The sequence below is a fragment of the Nymphalis io genome, chromosome 16 (genome assembly GCF_905147045.1).
Source record: "Nymphalis io chromosome 16, ilAglIoxx1.1, whole genome shotgun sequence".
In the NCBI taxonomy this organism is placed as follows: Eukaryota; Metazoa; Arthropoda; class Insecta; order Lepidoptera; family Nymphalidae; genus Nymphalis; species Nymphalis io.
In genome coordinates, this window is record NC_065903.1 from 7805620 (window position 1) to 7831360 (window position 25741).

At 31.8% G+C, this 25741-nt stretch overlaps 1 protein-coding gene across 8 annotated transcripts in view; it reads left to right on the top strand.

Moving 5' to 3' along the window:
• Positions 1-1895: 1895 nt before the first annotated feature.
• The window catches only part of LOC126774169 (phosphatidylinositol 4,5-bisphosphate 5-phosphatase A), a 34647-nt gene continuing 10801 nt past the window's right edge, over positions 1896-25741 (top strand). Inside the window, exons 1-3 of one of the 8 annotated variants that reach the window (XM_050495548.1) lie at positions 1896-2050; positions 15176-15234; positions 20717-20762. In XM_050495548.1, the coding sequence (XP_050351505.1) occupies positions 15214-15234; positions 20717-20762 (67 nt within the window). In that variant the 5' untranslated portion in view covers positions 1896-2050; positions 15176-15213. Of the gene's footprint in view, positions 2051-4396; positions 4727-14089; positions 14217-15175; positions 15235-20716; positions 20763-25741 lie in introns of those variants that run through there. The other 7 variants (XM_050495551.1, XM_050495549.1, XM_050495554.1 and 4 more) reach the window with 7 other exon arrangements.

Below are 25741 nucleotides of genomic sequence, written 5' to 3' on the forward strand. Positions count from 1 at the left end.
CGAGTCGGGTGTGGGGCTGCTAACTACTTTCTACTGGCAAATGCTAATACTACGTCATACGTGCTAGTATTTGTGTTTGCACACACTTGTGCTCTATAATACCTTGGCAATTTGCTAGAGACTGCTCGCTGTGAACCGAAATCGGACAGGAGGATATCATCACTAAGAAAATACGTTCTGTATGTTCTAATGCTACCCCAGTTAAAACATATGTATTTAACCTTTTTCCATACCTTAATATTCATTTGTATCCATTTTATATTTGGATAGTAAATATAAGAGATTTCTTATAACATACTTTTTTCTAAATAACAGTATGTTTTAACACGAATAACAATAACATTATATTTTCTTGACCATATATTTGACTCATTTTTCGATGAAAAAAGTTATGTGATAAATCACACTAGACGAAATTTTCTTTTAATTCATGTACACTAACAGTTTTTTGTAATGTTACAGCTTACGAAAGCAGCAAACCAACATCCTGATCCATCTACAGTCTACACCAACACGCGTTTTTCGTATATTACCCATCATAAGTACCATCCCAAGTATAAAGAGTTGTTTGAATATATATTTATTGTATGTTTTTAAATTTATAAAGTAAGGTTAACAGTAAACAACGCTATCTCGTGTCTTCTATGATATAAAAAAGGAAGAAAAGTGGATCAAAATAATCCTTTTGAGTCTCCCACTTTTACTGGAGCTTCGGTAGATCTCTGTCTATCCACTCATTGAATGCCATTGCTCAGGTAAGAATTAATTATTCATAATGATGTAATTTCCTAATCATTTTCATATTGAAAACTATAAAATGCTTTGTATTAAAAAAACATCAAATATTATAAGGTACATTAAAAGGTAATTTAAATTAAATGTTTTTTAAATGTCTCCCAATTTTGAAGATGAGTTTATTTTTTTATAATCTCAAAAAATCGTATTTAAAATATAAAAAATACTGGTGAAAGAATTTTTACGATAGCTGCAAAAATTAATTTTTTACAATTTTTTAAAGTTACGAGTTTTTAAATTCTTTTCTGGAGCGACCGATCGACGCGTGACGTCACATCGCCCAACGTCGCTCACTCGCCCACACAATTTCGCTTGTATTTTCGCGGTATTCTTTATTTTATTTATATTTCGGTTAGTATAAAAAAAAACTTTCATACATTTATATATGACATATACAGTACCATAGCACACTAATTCAACAAATAGAACTCAGAAAAAATACTTTTTTCATATATTCCAAAAAAAACAAGTAGATGTTTTCATAATGAGCATTTTAACGTGAGTACCTTAATAGTAAAATTTGTCGTATTTATAAGCTTTTAGTTTGAGGATCAAATAATTAATTTTTACAGGCTAGTTCTATAACTAGCTTATATTAAAGGAATGCCTATGTATTCTTTTAATATTCGTTATATATCGTTTTGTGTCAAAAAGTACTAACTTTCGATGCATGTACTTGGAAACATTGTTTCAAATATTATCTCGCTAAGAGTAGTGAAGTACCCTTACTACTAAAAGATTAAACTACTTACAAATTTGATAAATTTATCGATATTTATTTTCCATACCTGTGAGGATGTAAAAGATATGCTTAGTACGTATTTGCTCTTAAATTTCCTAAACTGTCAACAGTATTAGTATTTTAATTTAAGCACATTTAACGTCAATAAGTATATATACATACTGCAAGCGTAATCTAATCGATTAATACTATAATAATAAAAAAGGTTTTTGATTTGTACTATTTATTAAAATTATATATAGCTATTCAATTGGTATTGAAAAATCATAATTACTAATAAAATATTGCAACATTTTTTAAGTCATACTATTTAATTTTTCGGCATGGCAATTACTGAATGATTCAAAATGGCAGAAAAGTGTAGAGAGAATATCGTATCTATTCTATCTTTACGCGACAATAAAATAGTTAGTGACGTGGTGTAACGGAATTGTAGTGAATTTGCAAACAAAATCTTTCTTTCTACATGGTTTTCGTACAAGAACGAGTGACTAAAAAGTCGTGATTTGATAGGTAAGTTTATTTTAAAAGCCGCCCACTACGACAATCTGCTCGCTTTTATCTAAATATTTATGTATTGACTAAGTATTAAGGAAGACAATACCTTTTGATAACTATACAAGTTATCAATAAATGAATAAGCATGCTATATTCGAAACCAAATTCAGAAACACCGGATTTTTATAGACATCAAGGCACTGCGTATTGGCAGCAAGTTATAATTATCGATTTGACTAATTCATAGTTAATTTAAGTAATTTTAGTAAAAAAATAAAGGCAGTTTTAAAAATTTATTTTCAAGTACCTTACAATAATTTTTTCTAAAAAGTTTTTTCGACGCACAATACATTCCACAGCTTGTTATTAACAAATTAATATCGCTCATTTGTTCACTTTTTCATCACTGAACAAACATTTTTTTTCATCACTAAAATAGTGTTTTAGATTCGTATGTGTATAGATTGTTAATTTTCATTTTATAATAAATTTTATCTTTTTAATATATTTATATTAAGAGTAAAATGAATCTTTAACATATTTTCAAAATAATCTTTAGAGTCAACCCTTAATTATTTGAAAATACACAAAATTTAGCAGTTTAGAATTTACTTCGTAAGTAGTACGGTCATTAGTATAAACCATACATTGCATAATACTTTCCGCTTCATTTATATAAATATGATTTCTACTATTGTTTTTAAAATTGAGCCATTACTTATTGTTTCAAACATTATTTGTAACAGGTAGAATAAAACTGACCATTAATCATATTTATAAGATAAGAAGAATCTAACTTACAACAGATTTTTATCAATTGAATATTGATTTGAGTGTTTGAATATAAATGATAAATACTATTTTTAATTTACACATGCTGCCAATGCCTCATTTTATGAAATGTGAAGACAAGATTGACAATTTCTTGCTTGTTTTATGATTTAAATGCATTAGGATGTTTTAATGTTGTAAAGTAACTTACAATGTTATCTCATTAGCAAATTGCTGACGTTTAATATCATTTCATTGCCAAATATAAATTTATATAACAATAAATCTTGAATATTCAATGTAATGTTGCTGAAATACAGTTATCCATTCAATGTGGATTTTAATAATTTATAAAAAGGCACGATGAATGAAAATCAATGATTCCAATTTAAGACCACCATAAACCTTTGATAATTCAAAGATAAATGGACAATAAATAAATATAGCTTTAATTGATAACATTAATGTTAAATAGAGGAACTGTATTTTCACATTTTATGATCATAATGAGATAATTAATTGTTAATGCATAAAATTTTGTATGAAAATATTTAAATAAAACTGTTTTATTTTATAACAATAATAATAATAGTTTATTTGTATAAAACATGATAGTATACATTTTAACACACACATACATGTTTAATCATATAAATGACATGCAAATATTATTATAGACTTACAGAATTAGGGCAATTGTATGTATTTATTCCATAACTTAAATAATTAAAAAAATATATATTCATAATTGTCATTACCATTACATCATTAAATGTCAAGTCAGTATACATCACATTTTGTAAATTTAAATACATGGTAGGGTTAATAAATTCATCGCTTTGTAAGGGGCTTGCATGATTGCATCGGGCCTTTGTTGCAAATTGCTCGTATGCACTTTTTCTGAATTCGAAAATCTTATTTACCTCCGAAGTGTTATGCCAAGCTAAAATACCCTAACAAATATTTGACACTATGTACCCATGATATGCCGAAATGATGGTTTTTTTGTCTACACTTGTAATACATACATCGACACAAGTCAAGTAAGGTTGACCTTAAAATAATATTTTATTTAATGCTTTAATATAACCATAAAACTGCATTGTATTTTATTTAATTTTAATTATTAACAAAATAATCCAGCAATTATTTTTTATAGAAATATAAAATATTGAATATAGTTTTCATCGCATAGCATATTAAGTAAGTTTACTTAATCAACTGATAAAAAGTTAACATTAATATATTCTATGTTCTTTTATTTTGTTGCAAACAAACTGGTAAAAATATTTAATAAAAAATACATGTTATTTTAAAGTAACATAATAAAATTAAATATATGTAGGTATTTATTTTGTTTGTTAACACATTTGGCAGACTATTCTTTTATTCTTATTAAAAAATCCATATATAACATAGAAACAATTTTCATGAATGATTTTATTCATAAATTTCAATATCTTGATTGAAATAGGTAGTTCCTACAATCGAGCTGGTCACTATCTGGATGATCTGGATAGGATAACAATGAAATCTTTATAATAATAAAAAAAATTATCAACATTGGGGAAAATATTGTATAAGAAGTGTCTATCAGAACACTTCATTTCGAATAGGGTACCGTAAAAAAGCCTGTGATGCGCGGGCGCCGCTCATCGCAAACATTGCAGTTGAGCTGTGACTCACGGTTGCCCAAAATAACTTGCAAATGGGCGCCGCCTACCGGCCGGGGCGGGCGGATTGATCAGGCTCAGTGGCAGCCGAGCCGCTAGAGAAGCGGTCGACGTGAGACGCGTGAACCCCGTACTGACACGGGTGGTGGCGGCGCCGGCGCGGGATGCGCCGCCATGCCGGTACGACATCGCGAACTCGGCGACGAGCTCGCACCCCCGGAGCCCAAACGCTGCAGGCATTGCGACGGTACGATTATTTATGTTGGTTTGAGGATATTACTACACAACTGCCATTTACTTTATTTCCATATAAATTAATATGAGAAAGATACATATTTTTTTTATTTATGGTATTTTATATTTATAATATTGAAAAATCACCTTAGGTAGATGTTATTATCATTAGAATCTCTTAATTCATTAAAAAACTCCCGTGGTTCTTAATTGTTTTCACGCCGCGTTGAGCCACGTGCCCTGTTGTTTACATCGGATACCTGTTCGATATTCATTTGCATAATATTATTGAATCTTTGATAACAATTTATTGAATCATATTGTTTGCTTTATCCTGTGTAAAAGTTCCATTTTGACTTTATCCTAATACAGAAATATTATATATTTTAAATAAATTGACAATTTGTTTGGTGTTTCTTTTAAAGTTAGGATTAAAATTAACAGTAGCGGTAAATAAAAAAAACATGTTGATAAATTTATTGCTTTAACTCATATTTATTAAATGTTGCGTTGAAATGAATAACATTACTTAATTGCCTAGTTTATTCAGTTCAATTGAGTGTATTATATTGTTTGCTCTTTAATTTGAGATCATAAGTTTATAATGTTCATTTCAGTTAACATTTTTTTAGATTTTAAAAATGATAGGCGAAATAGTACGTGTAACCGACCAAAACATCTCGCAATCTAATTAATTAATTCTACAAAACCGTTAATAATCAAAATTCCTAATTTTAAATGCAGTGGCAAGTTAATAAGTGGATTTATAAATAAAAATCACGTATAAGCTTAGCTAAGACGTCCATAGTCGTTTTATAACCTATTCGTATCAAATTTGTTACTGCCTTATTTCTAACTGCTACATATATATGAAAAAATGCTTAAGTAATAAAAATTTAAAAAATAAAAATAAGAACACAATCATTAATAAAAAGTTAATATAAATATAATATACGTAACCTCGTTTAACGTCTTGCTAGCTAAATAATGAATAAGCAAACCTAAAATTTTGATTAAGTAATTACATAGTTAAAATGTTACTGCGCTTTCTTAAACTAAATTTAATTACATTACGGTAGTATTTTAACGGGAACGCAATGCAAAGCGTGAAAAGTACTATAAAATGCTAATACGACGTCCGATAAATTCGGCTAACGGCTTGGTTAAGGAAAATCATCTTTAGAGCTCCCTTATTCCGGTACGTGATATGTGTCACGGGGCATTGGAAATGAAAAGTGTGTATTATAAATAGGTAGGACACTCCAGATCCAGCCGCCTTATGTAACGGAAGACTCGTAAACAAATGCAACTCGAATGCCGTGCAATCCGCGCATACACATTCTATTCTTCACGTAACTTGTCTCTTGCATAATTAGGACGAACTGCAGTGAGCCCGTGTGCATTTTATGACGCAGAAATTAATTTAATATGGTATATATTCATTTATTAGTTTTTAAATACAATAATAAGTACGAAACTGACAAAGATATTGTATGTAAGCAATCATGACATACATGACTTACATCTTCTTTTTCGACGAAACCTCATGAATAAGGGTCGTGACTACTGTGGAGTTCTCCAGGCCGGCCGATTTTCTAAAATATTTATCGTAAATATAAATATAACCCATAGTTTTGCCGGTATTTTTTCACATGAACAATTTCTTGGTGATTAATACAAATAAAAGTTAATAATTATTGTCTTGAGCATATACATACCTATCAATCAAAAATCAATCAACGAACGAAGATTTGACTTGATCTTCAAAGGGAGGTTTGTTTGTTTTTTGAATATATAAATTTAATTGTATTTATATGATTATTACTACATATTATTGAATTGAAGTGACTACAGTTTCTAGTCGGGTCTTCTCAATATAATCTACACGCCAATTTGCTGGTAGTTCAATATAATGCCTGTAAAGTTAGGATTTGCTTGTGAGATTCTATTTCAGTATATTTGATTGTTGTAATTATTACAATTATAATACTATGCAAGCGTGTTGTTTTATTAATTTACTTAAATATGTAACTTTAAGAAAATATTTTTAATTTAAAAACTACGTCGTTCAATAGCTTCATTTACAGTTCGACTGCAATTTACCTCTCTCTCGTCTCTACAACTGAAACACCGATGACAAGATCTGAAAACGTTACCTGCATTGTTATTGGATTAGTCACGTTATTTATATACGTTTAAAAGCACGTTACTAGAACGTTTATACCTGGCATCCATTAGATTCGTAGCCCTGCGCAACGCCTTGCATAGCTCTTTTGTAACAAATTATACTTTGTCTTTATATCGCTTTTAACATTCAAGACCAAATATAATACATAATATAAAGCTTTCATGGCGCTAACCATCACCCTTATTCAACTCGGGTGTTATTATGACTGCGTTCAGAAATGTTGTAGCAGGTGTCGGCCGTCCTCCGACGCTCGACGATGCCAATGCCAAGCACTGTTACTGTGTGTTACTGATTACAATGACCTGATCACCCCGTATCGTGCCATTTCAATGCTAAACTATTATTTCATCGGTCTATATTTGTATTAAAATCGCCTTGCATATTAATAGATGATGTTAATTTTTTTTTAGAAATATTTATAATTTTATGACATAAAAATTAGACCTCAAAGAAATGTTTTAATTTACAACATTATTTTTAGTGATGTTTTACCTTTTTAACAGCCAATTATTCCTTACTATTATAGATAAACGATATTAATTATATGAATTTGCATACAATACATTTTTCTGTGCGTAAATCGATGATCTAAATATTTGTTTTGCGTTCTCGACAGCTTTTGTTTAACTTTAAAAGAAACTTTATAGCCCCTTGTCCTGACATTGATCTATGCCTCAACACAAAAAAATAGTTTACCATGTTTTTTTCACACAGAAATAATTCACAAATGTTGCTATTCGAGCTAACGTATTTCTTTATTGACAACATGTTTTGTCAGATCGTAAATAGGCCGTGACTACAAACATTTTCTCGCTTTTGATGACGGCCCTAGTATAAAAGTCGTGAATTTCCATCCAAGAAAATGAATCTATTTATGCAGCTCGCGTTGGCGTATGGGTTGTAGGTAATTCTGTCGCACATAAGAACGGAATGTTTGTTTTGAGGAATCGCAAACAAACGCATTATTATTCGCAGAAATGAAGCAGTGTTACATTATGTAGTTAGAATACCGTTGATGAAAAACAATCGCTTACCATCCTATCTTGTAGCTTTAAAATCCACAAAATGTTTATTTTATTTAAAACCAGTCACTTTGACTAATCTGTTTTAACGTATTATTTCTCCTAGTTTTATTAATTTTAACTTTAGATCTGCAAGGTTAGTTAGTATTTTGCCGATTCAGTTTTTTCGACTTCGTAAACTATTAAGGGTTAATTTTCCACAATACTCTTGTTGAAGTCGTCCATAGGTATTGGTTATCTTAATCTTAATGAGACGAACAATATTTTCAATAATTTTATCAAAGTAAGTAATAATTTTATATACCAACGACTGTTTGACTTATATTTATAGACTACGGCTACGGTATTCATTAAATGATTATTGTTATTGTTTATATTGTGATTGTCCCGTGTACAAGACAGCGTTCAACAGTTTATGGGTGGCAGTTAAATATACCCGTCTCGGTTTGTTACAAATAGAATTTTGGCACTGGTTGTCTGTGGTTGTGTAATTCATATGTAAACCACTTGTATAATTTAAACTATGTTTTTCTTGTTAGTCCACATTCTTTCGCTGTGATAAATAAAAAATATATATATTTCGAAATAAAGACGTTTGATATATATTTTCTGTTGCTATTAATTAAATGCTCCTATACCTACATCGCACACCTGTTGTACCCTTTGTTTACTAATTATATTTATATACTCGATTTAATATACATGTCACGTCACTGTTTAATTACATGTATTCCATTATTTATTTATTTTGCGGCATACTCTAAAGACTACCTGATTTTATTCATTCAAAACTACGTCTACGTCTTTTTTCTATGTGTAATAGATTATTTAATTTATTTTGTAAATCCATATTCAAGTATTAATTTTTATTAACGATTAAAAATGTATTTATTATATATTTATTGGGCACTTTTCTTGCTTGTGTCTCAAAAACAATTAAAAGTTTATACTTAAAAGTATACAAGATATTAAGTAAAAAGGAAAATGAATAAGTAAACTTTATCACCAAATTGTAGATATTTATATAAGAACTGTAGTTTTAACGCTATCGACATGGAAGCGTAATTAGTCGTTCCCATTCTAAATCCACCTTGACCTCGTTGTTGCTGCTTTACGATGTTTTATCCAGTTTTATTCTTTTCTTTCTAAACACAACTCGTAAAACTGCAGGTGGTAGTTTTGTCGGAACATTATAAATCTTCATAACGAAAATATGTACGACACTGATTAAAACAACACAATACTTTTAGCCTATAGCTTCGAAAAATACATACAAACTAGACATTTTCAAAACGATTACACTATTATAACAGCTTTCAGATAACTGGTGGTACTGGTGGTAGGGCTTTGTGCAAGCTCGTCTGAGTAAGTACCATCCACTCATCAGATATTCTACCGCAAAACAGCAGTACTTGGTATTGTTGTGTTCCGGTTTGAAGGGTGAGTTAGCCAGTGTAATTATAGGCACAAAGGACATAACATCTTAGTTCCCAAGGTTGGTGGCGCATTGTCGATGTAAGCGATGTTTAACATTACGTACAATGCTAATGTCTATGGGCGTTGGTGACCACTTACCATCAGGGGATCCATATGCTCGTCCGCCAACCTATACTATATATTAAAAAGTATAAGTATTAAGTGATTAACAATAACTAAAGAAGGAAACGTCTTACGCGTGTTACTTCATGATATAAAATTAAAAATCTAACTAGTATCTAACGTTAAGCAAAACGTTAGTGGTGTATCTATCTCTAATGGTACATGTAAAAATAAACCTAAAATAATGGTATCCCCGCTGTCAGTTTACTGCCAAATTCATTACCGATTGAGACACAAACTTATGGTACTAATATGTTGGCTACTGAGCCACGAACGTATATTATGATTAACGGTGGGGTGTCGTCGAACGCGATTAACTCAAGGTGTGACCACGTAAACCGTATTACCGTTATCGTCGACAGCATCTTGGACCTGTGTCAACTGTCCGCTGACTAACACTTTCATTTTCGACTCATTCCTTATCTCTTTCGATACTGTGATAACGTTGATCCTTTTATGTTATTGTGTTATTTCTTACTATTGCCAACGTTATATGAGTATAACTATAGAGTAAACATAACCACTCGAAGCCCAAACACGCTTAGAAGCTAAAATATTTGGCAAACGTATGAACCAGTCCAATATGAGATTGGAATGCTTGGAGAGCATGTCCATATAACTCCATACATTTAATTTATCGTAGCATCAAAATAAACACTAAACACACGAGACTGTATATAAAATAATCAGCTCATCATGGTCCAACTATTTAACCTTTTAGTAATAATTATGTTAGAAGCGAACGAGTTACAAAAATGAACTTCCGACTATCCTGCATAACAAATTATTATATATTTACATTAATCTGAAGATTTAAGCAACTTTTATTGTTTTAAAAAGCTTATATTTTTGAGATTTTTGCATGTAGTTAAGTTTTGTGAAAATCGAGTCAGCATATTAGTGCCATTTAGCCATTTATTGAGCGTTGTCAAGCATAACTTTGAACATTTAAGTTACGTAATAGATTTTAGTTACTTAATAAACAATTGATAACTACATTTTTAAGTATTGTGATTACATATTTAGCTACAAGTACAGTCACTCAGTCAGTGTGACCTTAGCCCGCCGGGCCTAAATATAAGACACGGCAAGATAACTTGCCGGAGAGAAATAGCCCGGGTAAAAGGGGCAACCCTGAGGCTCGTACCCAGACTGGCTTTTTGAGCCAGTCAGAAAGAACCTTCACACACACACACAACACACTCCTAAACAATGTGTAAATAGAAAGGAAGCTTTATTTAGTCTTGTAATGCAAAACTACTTATTAAATGCAATAAATCGAAATTTACGATTTTGTAGAAAATACAAGCTAAATTTTTGAAAGCTTACCGTGTTGTATATAATTATAGAATCTTTGTGTATATTTTAATGTTATATTTTTTCAAAATTGTTATGTGCGAATGAATAAGTTTTAAAGTTCTTAATATCCAGTAGCTAACGTCAGTTCACTGATCAGTAGTAATCTCCATTTTGGCAAACGCATTGCATGGTCACAAGCACAACTTGCAGTGATAATAATTAATTAATAACACATATTTTACAGGTTAATAAACGTATGATGTTTGATGCCAATTATCTATAATTCATTCTTCAATTGATTGGTTTTAACAAAGTTACAGGTGTGATCTTATTTATAGTGAGCTGTTAGAAGGCTCACAGGGATGGATGGATGTATTCTCATATACGATGAATTTGAATTTTCGTTTATCCGGGAAAATATCCATAATTATGTTATTTTTTCAATATCAACGGCTCTATGTGGAATTAATTTCCACAATCACTCTCCTAAGTAAGTTTTTTTTGTTTTTTTTTTCGAATTGACTTGTTGCTGTTGGCCCAAATGACCTCGACAGCGTCACCGGGCGGGGGCGAGTCTTTAAGATACTCAGCCAGATGTTGGGAGCCCACTTAAGGGCTCAGAATACACACATATACGTGTCCTAAGGGTGCCTCCTGTGAGGCCGAACCTCGGCTTAGGACACCGTCGACGTCAGGAAGGAGAACACTATGTGTGCAATAACCACGTCATACGCCTAAGCGCGGGCGGGTTATAATAAAAGAGGGACCCCGCCGGCGGGGTCGGTGTTTGTATTGGCCTATACCTAACGTGTTGATATTGGCCGATGTAATCTTATCATCGGGGGCAATAAGGATATCTTTAGGACGCCTACGGATCGAAAAGGTAGCCTGAGTAAGTGCACGTTTTAATTGCCGCGTGCGCCCGAGAGAGTTAGAGCCACCACATCTCACGGAACATATCATACCGATTTTTACAGATTTTTTAACTATGTGTTGTAATAAACTCGAAGCCAAATAACCCTCATATCTACGTAAGTTATGTTTAGTATATTTAAATTTAACAAATAAACAGGTGTGAGAAGTCTACCCAATTTAGATACGATAATTTCATACTTGTGACTCAGTTAAGTAGTACGAATGCTTTTGCGTAATAATAAACATATATATAATATATTGGATTTAGAAAACGATCGCGAGCATCATCGCATATGCATTATTTACAATTCGAAAATAGGTCAACGGCAAATATTTGTCTGCTTCTTTAAAATTCACTTATGAAATAAACGTATTATAAAGTAGTAGCTAATTTCGGGAGACTTAATTTTGCACCGTGCACAGTGCATACGTGTTTGTGTCTGCCGGAAATGATGAGTTTGTTTAGCTTGCAGATTTATTTTTGTATTTTTGATGTCGTCTTATTACATCTTCCACTTTAACCGTTCCGCGACGTCGACGGCCGGGGGCGTTTGGCTCTTGATGACGTGAATTTTGCAATCTCTTGCATTATGCGTATAGTATTGCATTGGCCGACAAAGTTATGATTTTTAATGCCTCGTACATCTGATGATTTTCTCATAATGGACTATATTAAAATAAAGAATTAGAAAACGTGCTAAAAGTATTTTAAGAAAACAATTGCAACTAACAGGTATTTAATTCTTCATTAAAACAGCGGGATATTTTTTACAGGTGCAAACGGGTAAATAAATCTTGTACACGCATATTGTATTTTAAAACGTAGGAAACTATGAAAGCGTGTAAAAAATACTGGTGGTCTAAAATTACTGTTACTTTATGCACCTGTCACTTGTGCACGTCCAAGATAAACAATTTCACGCCTCCATTCAATTTGGTTGCTACTTTTGCAATTGCAAGCGTGTAAATGTTCTTATCTCAGATTCAGTAACTATTTGAATCAAAAAGACTCGTCATGGAAAGACCAAGAAATATTGTGATATTCTAATAACTTTAAAAACTACTGTAAATTATTATTCACGAGGTGTCGGTTATAATGAAGCTTACGACTTGTTTCTCAGAAGATATTTTATGTTTACGCTTTTTACATTTTTTTATGTACGGCAAGTTAAACAGAGTGAAATAATGATTTCTTTAATAAACAAGTTTCTGTGGTGCGGAGGTATAACTATATATCTGTTTAAATATCTCAAGATTAAAGTATAGAATTATATATTTACTAAGATTAATATTATCGTCTTCACCATGCCTATTATCGAAAGCTGACAATAGCTAAACGAAGTACGCATCCGAACTCCCGACCAGAGTCACCAGAGAGTCAACAGTTAAACAGTCGTCTGCAGGGTTAATCTTGGCCTTGTGAACACCACGTAGCAAGCCTAGCAAAACCTTAATGCTGGAGTTTGAGAAAAAAATCGAACTATAATTATCGCTTTGAATAAAGTATAAAATTGTAGTAATAATAAAATGTAGGTTATACACATGGTATTACCATTAAAAATCAACTCTTTGAAATATACATAAAAAATAATTAATTCCACCGTAACGCAGGTCAACGACTGTGCAAGGAGGAAAAACTAACACTTATACTGTGACGCTATGATCACATATAATAAGTTTTAATTTAAATAATTGAATCATCCTGTTTGTAGGGAAAGCGATGGTATACTTAATGAAGAAGACCATACGATAAGTCGACTAAGAACCTCAACATAGTTGCATGTTGGCGGCCAGACATTACCGTTCAAAATGCCAACTTGGGTCACGTAATACACATTAGTTAGGCCTGAATTCACGTTCCTTGGTACACAGCCAGAATGACCGATCCTTTTAGCTTGTCGATACGACGCCGACGGTGAGCATAGCGAGACTTGCACGAAATAATGTCAGTAGAGAGATTAACGAACCTGATTCGCCTGACCTATAAAATAAATGAAAATTAATTAAATAAAGCATTAGCGATAGCATTACGTATGAATTTATATAATTTGATTTATGGCCTTTTTTAAATTAACAATTGACATTATAAGAATAGGTCGCTTCAGACGCTGTTTTAAAAGTTTTATTTTTTTTGGTTAAAATTACTTTGAAGTATTAAATAAGCTTATTTATAATACAATATTAAGAATCATGAATATGCGTTGATTTATTATGCCGTTGTAAGTCTGTAAAAGTCATTGAGTAACCTTGTGAAACCCATGCGTGCTGAGGGTTAGTTTACGACGCAGTGCGCGTGGGCCGGCCGTATCGCCGCCGCTGGCGTAGTGTATTTGACGTGGCTGTCAAACTTGTTTACCCACCGTTTATCTATTCGTGTGCAATTGCTATTTAGTGATGTATTATTGTATAATGTGAGCCCCGGCTCTGTTATTTCTGTTAATTTTCGTCCATTTTACATAAAAAAAACACCTTATAATATTGTAAGTATTGTATTAACTACCCGACGAGAACTATCTCCATTAATTTTGTAATAGTATTACCATTGTATCAACTGTGTGCTTAGTGCAATTTTTTTACTTATGTGATAGCGTTGACGTTACCTGCGATTTGTATAGAATTCCGGTTATTATTGTCATTAGACGGAGCTGTTTTCATTCCATAAAAATCGCAATTAAAGTCAACGCTATCGAATAACTAAAAAAAAAAAAATTAGCACTAGGCACACTGAAAATAATCATTACTTGCTTTTTAATATATGGATATTTTTAATATATGGACGTTTACGTGCGACTTGAAATATGCCTAGTTACCTGAAAGTTACCTTATTAACTAATAACTGAGGGTAAATTAAGCTTACAACAAATATGACTTAGTGATAACTTTAATGTCTCTTCAATTGTATTTAACATATTTTTAACAGTCATTCACTTTATTTTACATGTTTTTTTAAGCTTATTTTGGCTCATGTGATGGGTATCTACGTCACGGTAGCATGCGCAAGCGATCCCGTGGCGCTCCTTGTTAATACGGAAAGGGTACTGCTGGTTTTTAGTGGGTATTCCGATGTTCGGGGCGCACTCGGTGCCTTAGACACCTTGGCGAGACCCACATTACGCCACACTGTTCCCGTGGGGGAAAGGCGTAATGCGTTTTTCCAGCGTTAAAAAAAATGTGATGAATCTCGAGAGTTCGCGATAAATGTACGACTGATGTTTGTGTATCAAAGGATACTAACTTATGTAAAACAGTACTGCTTTTTCATATATTAGTAAAACTGTCTATAGTATTGTTTGCTTCAGTTTATATCAGAAATTTGTTTACATCAGATAAATGTGTGTATGTTAATGTGTTGTTAGCCATAAATTTTCAAAGTATATACTTACGTTACAGTTTAAACTAGTTTTTGCAGTGATACTAATTGTATATTCTATACTTTCAGGTAATTAACCTTCACGTTCCTCTTTACCGATTGGCTAAATGCTTGGCAACAATAGATCGGTGAGTTCAGAGACAAACATTAGATAATTAGGGTTGCAGTGATAATTATGGGCTTGGACATATACATGTTGTCAATGATGCAACTATTTATTTCGTTTGTGTATCTGTAAGTAGTATATCGCTTTTTATACTGTATATTGTAATGTGTTTGACATTACCTTAACCGATTAGAATACATGACACTTAGTTATGAAATATGTTTTTCTTATTATTGAAATTATTAATCGTAAAACATGTTATATGATATGATTTTCATGAATGTTATGTTTCTGTGGGTTTGAAATATTTTTGGATTATTGTATTCAATTGTGCATGAAATTAGTTATTGTTCAATATTAGCTTTTTATATACATATTTTTTAAAGGTGGAAGAGTAATGGTGTTTATTAGGTAATATTTGCAACGTATTTTTTTTTTATTTCTGCTACTACCCACTAGCTTGAGATTTAAATTACTTTTTAAATCAGTAGCATATTACAGTTAGTGATACGTGTTCACTTATACTGTTTCAGAAAATTACACTTAACTAGAAGGGTTTTTATTGTCCTATCTTCGAATTAAATATTTCATATAATTTAGAAATATCTTATATCAATGGATATGAAACTAAGAATGGTATATCCATATCCAATATAGTGACTCATTATATATATATATATATATATATATATATATATATATATATATATATATATACCATTAAATACATACCATACCATTAAATACATAAAAATATCTATAATTCTGTCCAGTATATGCGTTTGGTTGTGAATGAGTCCGAATGTGAAACTAACTGTGTGTGTATTCCCCACATAATTAGATGAAATATTCGATGCGTAAAAAAACATAGCTGATACTATGTTCTATATTATTATTACTGTAATTATGTTAATTCAATTTAATTATGTATGATGTAGTTGCTAGTTGACTTACATAAAAATCGAAACAAATGAAAATCGATTTGTGAAATAAATATCTTTGTACACGTAATATCAAATGGTACATGTAAGATGATTTTAATAAAATTTTTGTTGCTATGTTAGTTCCAGTACGATTCGGCATACGCCTACGCTTCAACACCAAACTCAGTGTTTTACATATAAACTATTTTTGAAAACCGTTGAAAAATTATAGTCGTCAAGCGTGAAATTTTCTATCTTTTATGAGCTCCACGAGTATTATGAACTGTATTAATGTTTGTGGCTTTAGTATCGGTGTCGAGGTAATTACTCCGTTTTATATTCGTTTAATGTTCACTTTTTACGTATTGTTTTCACCAGCGTTCATTTAGCTCAGCTTATAATAATCAAGTTAATAGTTATAATCAATAAAAGTAATCATTGAATATTAATATTATTATTGTTTCGAAAATGTTGTAACTTACAAAAATACGTGTGCGGTATTGTATATAGCACATTTTAATAGGTTCTTGTTTTTCGCGTCTCAGAAATAGACACTTTGCTAAATAATAAGAAAAAGCTCGGGATTGGCCGTGTACGAAATGACCATCCTCATCAATCAGCTTCTTGGAATGAGTCCAAGATTTTTTCCACGTTTAGGTTTCGTAGTTTAGTTCAATAATTCTACTAGCGCTTGTCTCCCTCGCATAGCTCTGTAGAATATATATATATATATTATATTCATAATTTTATTCATGTTTAGGAAGTGTTAAAAACCTATTTACAAATGAGACCTATAATGATCTTAGAGCTTTTATATATAACATATTCTAAATTACTATTAATTGCAATACTTATTTATGTACAGTCGTAAGTATTCGTGTCGTATTTTAGATCGATGAACTGCAATAATACAATCGAAACAAAATATATAAATGAAGAGATATGCTGAAACTTTGTACAAATTAATTGTATATCTAAAAGTAGGTGACAGGAAAGTCTATGACAGTGTTTAATTAATATATATAGCTGGTTGGGAATGTTAAGATGTCACAATAAGTGTTTTTAAGTTTTTATTTGTAACATATTATTAATCTTAAGAAAAAATGAAGAAGTCATTTTAAACATAGATAACTTTCTATAATTTGTAAGACGAAATCCGTAGGGCGTGTATTCGAGCTGGGTGATAAATGGACGAAAATGGGAAGAGAGATAGATTTGCGCGGATTACTATTATTGATTCGAATATTGTTTATTACTAATATGCTTACAAACCATAACTATAAGAGGCTGCTCGCTTGTCGTCAATAAATATTATGGGATTGTAAATTCATAGATATTTTTGTGTTTCGCAAATGATACATCTGATGTAACAAAAATGTTACAGTTAAATAAAATTATAGGCAATTTTTCAAATTTACAAGAGCCCCAATGATCATTATATCGTATTTATTTCTGAATAAACAGCGTTCTGATAATAATGACCATGTTTTGAATGTTCTCTGGTTATTTTCGACGCTGTTGACAGACGCTAATAGTATTTCTGTATTATCGATGTCACAAAAAGTTTTTAGGCATTCGAATGAAGTGTTCACGACACCTTTACGCAATTCCTGTCTCAAGCTTTTGCGCTTGCCAAGGTACTACGTCATCACAATCCTTCGGCCGAGCGAAAGTATTCCACCAGTCGTTTGAAATTTAGTCTAATTTTCTACGAAAATTAAAGTCACGTCACGCAAACACCACAGATGACAGGTATACTGACCCAATTTACCACATACTCATTTTCTGCCACGTGTATTATTTCTTCAAAGCGGAACTTCGTTATGTGTAAAATACTTCTCATGACTCGTTCATTTCGTTAATGTCCAATTGCATTCCATACAAAACTCTTATAGTAACAAATAAAAGGAAGGTTTCCAACTAACTACGCCTAATGTACACTATAGCTACAATTGGTATGTAGAAACAAATTTATAAAGAGTCTAATTTGATTGTTCGATTATGACTTGTCACATCTCTTAGGCTATCTATTTCCTCGTCGGTGAAGGGGGCCGTTGAACTTTTGGTCCTTATTTAGATAGAAGTTAAGACGACGACCGATCGAAACGTGCTGTACTTGATCCGCAAAATTCGATTGTCCGCTTCCGCAATCTCTGCGGAACCTATCCCCTAACTCTCTCCTTATATCGGCTACAAGTAAATTATTTTTGGGCAAGACACTTGAAATGTAATGAACTTATAAAAATAAATTACTAAAGATCGATTAAAATTTAATTCCTGATATTGTAATAATAAAAATATCAACTAGAAGAACGGCTAAAAATCTTTTAATAATAGTAATTCGTTACAGTTTTAAGCTCTAATAACTTGCTTCGACAGTGAATATTTTACCACTTCATCTATAGGTCAAAGGTATAGTATATAAAAGTAATCAAAGAATTATAAATGGCAATAGTCGCAAAACTCGACGGTGCAATATTCCAAGGCGTCGTTTTGATGAAGTTCAGAAATAGAACCCCGGAAGCGTCCGAGCGACCCGTTTGGTATGTTCAACGTTGACCTAAAACAGAACTCGCTTTGCTCGTTTGTTATTTGCATGTCCCACCCAGCCGACTAGCTTATATACGTTAATGTACGATTTTTCAGTATCTTCTATTTTTATGACAACACTTTTTTTATGTGTCGGAAGGATTGTCGTAAGTGACTGAACTTTGTTCGACACCAACTGACCAATGACCAAAAATTATAAGCGACGCTTTGTTATTTTTATAATTTTTTTGGTGTATTAATACAAATAGTTAATTGCTTGCCGTTGTATCGTATCGTTCCGCGGCACAATGCCAAAGCGTGAGGAATCGTACCACACATACAGTAAGACAGATGAATGGAAAGCATAACGTGCAAATCAATCTTTTGCTAAAACTTATCTGTAAGGAAAAAATACTTATATACATATACAATATATGTATATAATATAAATCAATATAATATAAATATTGACTGCCTCTTTGATGATTGGTCTAATGGCTTGATGTAAGACCGTAGACCCGGAGGTCCTGGGTTCAATTCCCAGGTCGGGCCAATAAAAAGTTATTGGGTTTTTCTGTCAGAAAATTCTCAGTAGTATCCCGGAGTCTGGAAGATGGAAGTATGTACACTCCCGTGCCTCGGAAAGCACGTCAAGCCGTTGGTCCTGCGCCTGAACTCTTTCTGGTCGCGTCGGATTGCCGTCCCATCGGATTATGAGAGTTAGGGAATAGTGAGTGCAGCTGTGTTTGCGCACACACTTGTGCACTATAATATCTCCTGCGTAGTTGGCAAATCTTTCTTGAGATTGGCCGCCGTGGCCGAAATCGGTCTGGAGGACATTATTATTATATACGGCTGGCCCGTTACCCACTTTGTTGGGCGGTAAATTTTTTTATTATCTCTTTAACCTTTCGTCCAAATTATATGCAATAAAACTGAAAAGTCTTTTGTTTTAAACATTTGAGACGATAAGTTTATCGGACTCAGAGCTTAGTGTGATACACCCTTACACGTGCCAGCGGTTTTTCAAAGGCACTCTAAGGTGCCACCTGCCGACTCTGGTGATGTCACATTTAAAAAAATTTGCTCGATGTTGGGAAATTATTAGGGCACTAAAATGTGCATTTTAAATTACAATTATATTTTTATATTAATCAATATTTGATTTTAAATACTTTTTTAGTAATGTCATATATGCCCCTTACGGGTCAGACAGGGTTTTTTTTACACATTGTATATATAATAACTGTTCGCTGATTACATTTCCTAATATGCTTTTAATTTATTAATATGAGAGAACATTATACGGTCAAACAATCATCGAAGTAAATCCACATTCTGTTATTCCTTATATGTAAAAATATTGTATATTTATGCGTCTTATTGTATACTGCTATTTAACTAATGGACAGGTTGCAAATGTAAAGTTATTGTTTATATGATGACGGTATAAAAATTATTTCAACTAACTGTTGCGGCAATTGGCAATAAAATCTTGTTATGGATTTTCGTAGTAAACAAGATGTCTTTTATTTGCCTATATATAATAAAAGTTAAGATATTAAGAATTATAAAACATTCTAGAAAAAATAACTACTAAAAAAGTAAAGTAGTGTTTTATGAAAAGAAAAATATTTTACTGGTCGACGTATAATTTAGCAATTTGTTTCTTTGTAATCGCGACATCGTTTTAAATGCTGCCAAAAAGTGAATTTTATTGTGCCACCCATTGCTTTTTGTCCCGGGTGAAAAAAATTAAATTTACGAGTTTTTAAAATAATTACGTTGCTAGATCTGATCAGGTGCCAGTGATAGTTAAGCCCTGTTTACCTTGGGACGTGTATAGCTGCTTTTGGAAGGCCAAAATTGCGCTTCAACTTCCTTTCTTTATTTTACTATGCTATTCAAATAAATTAGAAATTTTACCCTATTTAGATAGATACTAGCACGCTTTTAATTATTTCATTTATTTATTATGCACTTAATTTATGTAGTTGGCATGTTAAATAACAATAAAAATTTTTACTAACATTTTTCGTCTTTCTGTTGCAGGCCTTTACTCATAAAGGAATTGAAATGAAGATTTTGAAAGTCTCAGGTTAGGTTAATTTTATGTATTATTTAGGTACTTTTCTAAATATAAACGGTGTCTGGGGATAACACTATGAATGGAATTTCGTATCAAACGGTTCTGATTAATTTAATTAAACACACATTTATTTAGTTTTACACAAGTATTATTTAAGCTTCCTTGAATACGAAAGTAAAACAATACTATTTATTTATGAACGACCTATTGATTTGCTATATTCAATGTTGAATGATTGCTTACAACCTTCCTAAATAAGAAGTATAAACCAGTCGTTCGTTTATTGGTATAATTAGGTATTTCAAAAACTTTCTACTACTAATATATAAAGATGGCTTGCATTGAGCAATGGAAGATGTCTACTATATTTTTATAATTTTGTCTTCCTGTCTCAAAACAAAATATCTAACATATTTTTTTCTTCAAATAGTTGTCCGCTATGATATAAATTTGTAAAAAAGCTTTTAGATATTATTTTGCTACAAAATTTCCATGAAATAAAAATTCTTTCGTATTTATTAATAACAACAATACTCATATAAGTACGTATTCTTAGATATAAGCCAAGCAGTAAATTAGTTTTATTGCACTCACACATAATTGAGTTGAAATAGATAGTGGTCCGCGACCAGGAATTATTTTAGTATTTTTACCAATAGACGTAGACGGAGTATCTTAGAAATATTACGTACAATATTAGATTATAACTATATAGTTAATATTATTTAATATAAGAGATGTGGGTGAAACTAATACTTTATTACCTAAATATAAATCGGAGGAACGTGTAATATTAAACATTTTTTTTACATAACTCGTGTTTCCTCTTAAATTAGATGACAGCATCTAGTCATTATTTTTGTGGAGTTTTAACATTGTTGGCATTCAAAATCGATTTAAATTGTGAGAATAAAATTGCGTCCTGACAGTTTATTTGTCTTAAGTTGATAATAGATTCCTACATTTATATAAGTCTATTGAAGATCATTAAAATTTTACTTTAAAAAACGATTTATTGATGAATATTTATTTTGTCTATACTTATATATTTAACTATAAATAAGCATAAATAATAGAGAATAGCCTACGAAAGAAAAATATTGGAATCGTTACGCTAAATACAAAATTTATATTATAATAGAAACTGGTGGATGGGCTTGTGTTGTTAATCCGAAGAGGTGCATTCAATCCCGATCCAATAAATTAAATTATTCCCATAACTGAAATATAGATTGAAAGAAAAACGCTTATTCTAGTAATAATATAAAAACAACTATGAATACTTTTTTGTAAAAGTATTTTTTTAAGTTTCAATACTGTTGAGTATTTAAAATGATTGTAATTTCTAGTTTTGTATCATGTGAGGTTAGCACAGATGCGCAATTATCACGTAAGAATAATTGTTCCATGCTCGGCCGTAAAACACTGCTCTATCACTGATAATAAATCTTTCTCGTGTGATATATTAAGAAAATATGTTGGAGTTTTTTCTTTGTTTATAATCTGTTGTTATGTTTCCATTTACGTGGGCGCCGCATGCCGCCAGTTGCGTAACGGGCGAGCTATCACATTGTATGAACATTTATTGCGAATGCTAGAAGTGGTGTAATTCTGTGTGTTTTTACAGCTGCATTTCGGTATAGGCAAATCTGGGTGTAGCTCTAACTGTTTTCCGACGATAAACAGACGGCCGCTGTTGCCTACTCGCTGAAAACATCCTTTTACGTCATCACTCCGTTGTGGTTTCAGCTACGAATTATTCTAAGCTGTCTTTCAAGACAATACCATCTTGTTTGGATAGCTGTTTTGTATGCAAATAAGTATATCACGATTAGTAACCGATTAAGATGCTCGATACAGTTATGATCGTAAACATTGGAAACTTATAAACCTTCGTTAAAATTTCGATGACTGTAATAGTCATCGGAATTAGGAAGCATACAAATATATTTTATTTACACACGAATGTTTGATTTACACGATTCGTTTTACATTTAGTTTTATGAATATATTGTCATCGAACAAAATAATTTATATAAATGTACGGTACAAGTTTAGTGTTTCTTGCGATTCATTCATCGGCTTACAAAGTCAATTGAGATCCGAATTTAGCCTAGCGCAGAAAGCCAAATCTATATTGTGTTGTGCAACGGGCAACTCGCCTCTGAACTGCTGTCTATCATTCCGATTAACGATATATAAATATGTAAGTAATTTATCATTCGCTTTGTGCATTCTGATTTCCTATATTAAATAAAAGGAGATTTAATTTTTGGTTACATATTTCGTTTTTATTTGAACTTATTTTATTCGTAAAGCTGTCACAATATTTATTAGAGAATATAGGTCACTCGACAATCTTATATTTAAATCTGAAATAATTTAAGACGCGTTTCACAGTAAATAAGTGTTCATGGTAAAGATGCTGTTTTTACTTGTGTATCTGAGCGACAAGCCTAGCAGTGGGCATTGCGCGGAACGAGGTCACTCGCCTGTTGTTTTCGAGATTTGTCCCACAAATCATATTTAGCTTAACGCTGTGAACTGACGAGGCTATTGTTGTTTAATGAAAGTGTAACAAACAAGAACTGTCCTGACATCCATAATCTATAAGACAATAATATTAATACTTTTATAGCATTTAAGTATTTATATTAGTTATTTAGTAGACCCCACAATCCCGTTTTTGCTAAACCATCAATTTACTGATGCTAGGGCTTTGTGCAAGCTCGTCTGGGTATGTACCACCCACTCATCAGATAATCTACCGCAAAACAGCATACTTGGTATTGTTGTGCTTCGGTTTGAAGGGTGAGTGAGCCAGTGTAATTACAGGCACAAGGGACATAACATCTTAGTTTCCAAGGTTGGTGGCGCATCGGCGATGTAAGCGATAGTGGACATTCCTTACAATACCAATGTATATGGGCGTTGGTGACCGCTTACCATCAGATGGCCTATATGCTTGTCCGCCTAATTATACTATAAAAAAAACCAGCTGAATAATATTAATCATTAGCTTAACTGAATATTATAAACTGGCATTTATTAAAAAAATCGGAAAAATAACGACTGTGTATTTATATTTATTTCATTTGTCGAGAATAACACTTTACCGTAATAAATTACAATTGTATCATGATAGCAGTACGTACAAGTCTAGTCATTGGCTTAGGTATATAATATAAGAAAATGTATGTACATCAAATGCTCCCGTGTACTAATAATATACAAATTAAACGAAACTCATTAAATCCTTAACCTCTAAAAGACGGGTGACTAGGTGAGTGGGATATGGTAATGGGAAGTAATAAACAAGTGTAGCCAGGTTGTGGGCGGGCGCCCACGTGGTCAGTGCCGCGTGCATACGTGACGTAACCCATATAGCCTTCCACAAACGTTCCTTTCGAGGGAGATAAGTATGATTGTGTTTTTGTAACTGACCTAGCCTTTGTGTCTAATAGGTACTGTAAGCTTAAATGTGTTACAAATATTACGTCATGTGCCTTTGAATTAAAATTTCACTTAAAATTATTTATATTATTTAAATTACCTAAATAGGCGAAATTAAACTTTAAGACATAAGGTGTGATATATATTTTATATATGTAATTTACTATATAAATATCATACTTTTTATTTCTAAGAATGTTTATATTCACTCAGTTTAAGAACGTTTTTCAATTTAAAATAAATGTGCGTATATTGTATGCGGTAACAAGTACTGAATGAGTTTTGAACTGAACTGATCTCAACGATGCCTGCGTCTGTTTCAACGTTGACATTTTGATTGACGGACTTGATGGTTCACACTTGATGACCAGCGGCTGTTTATTTTTTACAAATTTTTACTTAAAAGTTATATGTTTTTCAATCTTGAGTTGAATTTACCATAAATGTTATATTTTTGTAATTATCTTTAAAAAATTAAAATCTAATACATAATAAGTATCCCAAACCAAACTGACTGAATGCGAACTGTGTTTGTTTTTTTTACTTTTTTTAATACGTTATATTTCAATGATAATTTCCTTTATAAGAACTCCAAGCGTCGACGATGACGTCGGAACTGGACATCGTATGATATGTAGACCACGGCGCCATTTAACAATCCAAAAAGGGTATTACCGTTTAAGTATGAATGCGTTAAACTACCATTAAAGTAGATATATAACAACTATAATGGTTATAATATACCTATGTGCTATTATAATATGTGTAATAACCATTAAATTACCATTGCCTTGTATTAAATAATTCCACGCAATGAAATGTGACTCGCATAAAATCTAAAAATCGTTCAATGCTTGTGATTAATCGCCGTAGCCCATAGGTTATTTGAAGTAAAGTACTATGATTTACAATAGTTGTACATACTTATGATTAATTCCATGCGTTACTCCAATGTTAGAAAAAATATTAAAGAATTATTTGAACGAATGCACTTAGAAAAGTCGAAAAATAGATTTGGCATCGATAAAAGCATTGCTTATATTTAGGTAAGTGAATAGAAGGCCATTCTGTAGATGTGGATTCGATTCTATTCTTAAAATTATACAGACCAGTCATAAAGGAAAATTCATTCGAGATGTTAAATTATCTTAAAAGTATCTACGTTTATAGTAACGCAATCATTGTTTCAAATATGGATATAAATAGTAAGTCCAATCAGTCTGTTACGAATAAATGTATTCAATGATTAAAACTTTATATAGCGTGGGAAGATGGTAACAAGACTCACGAGTGACAAATCAGTGCCACGTAATGTATCTGTCTACGTTCGTAAAGTCTTCGCGAAAGGGAAATTGGCAACTTTTGTGATGTCAACAAGCATTGGTGACTAAAATTCTTGTAATTACCTAAGCTTTGTTTAGAATTAAGAACTAAAAACTTAAAGTGACAACCATTTTAGAGACAAATGCACCATAAGACATCGCTAGTCATTATAAAGATTCGAATATGAAAAATCCTAGTTAAAAAGCGAAAAA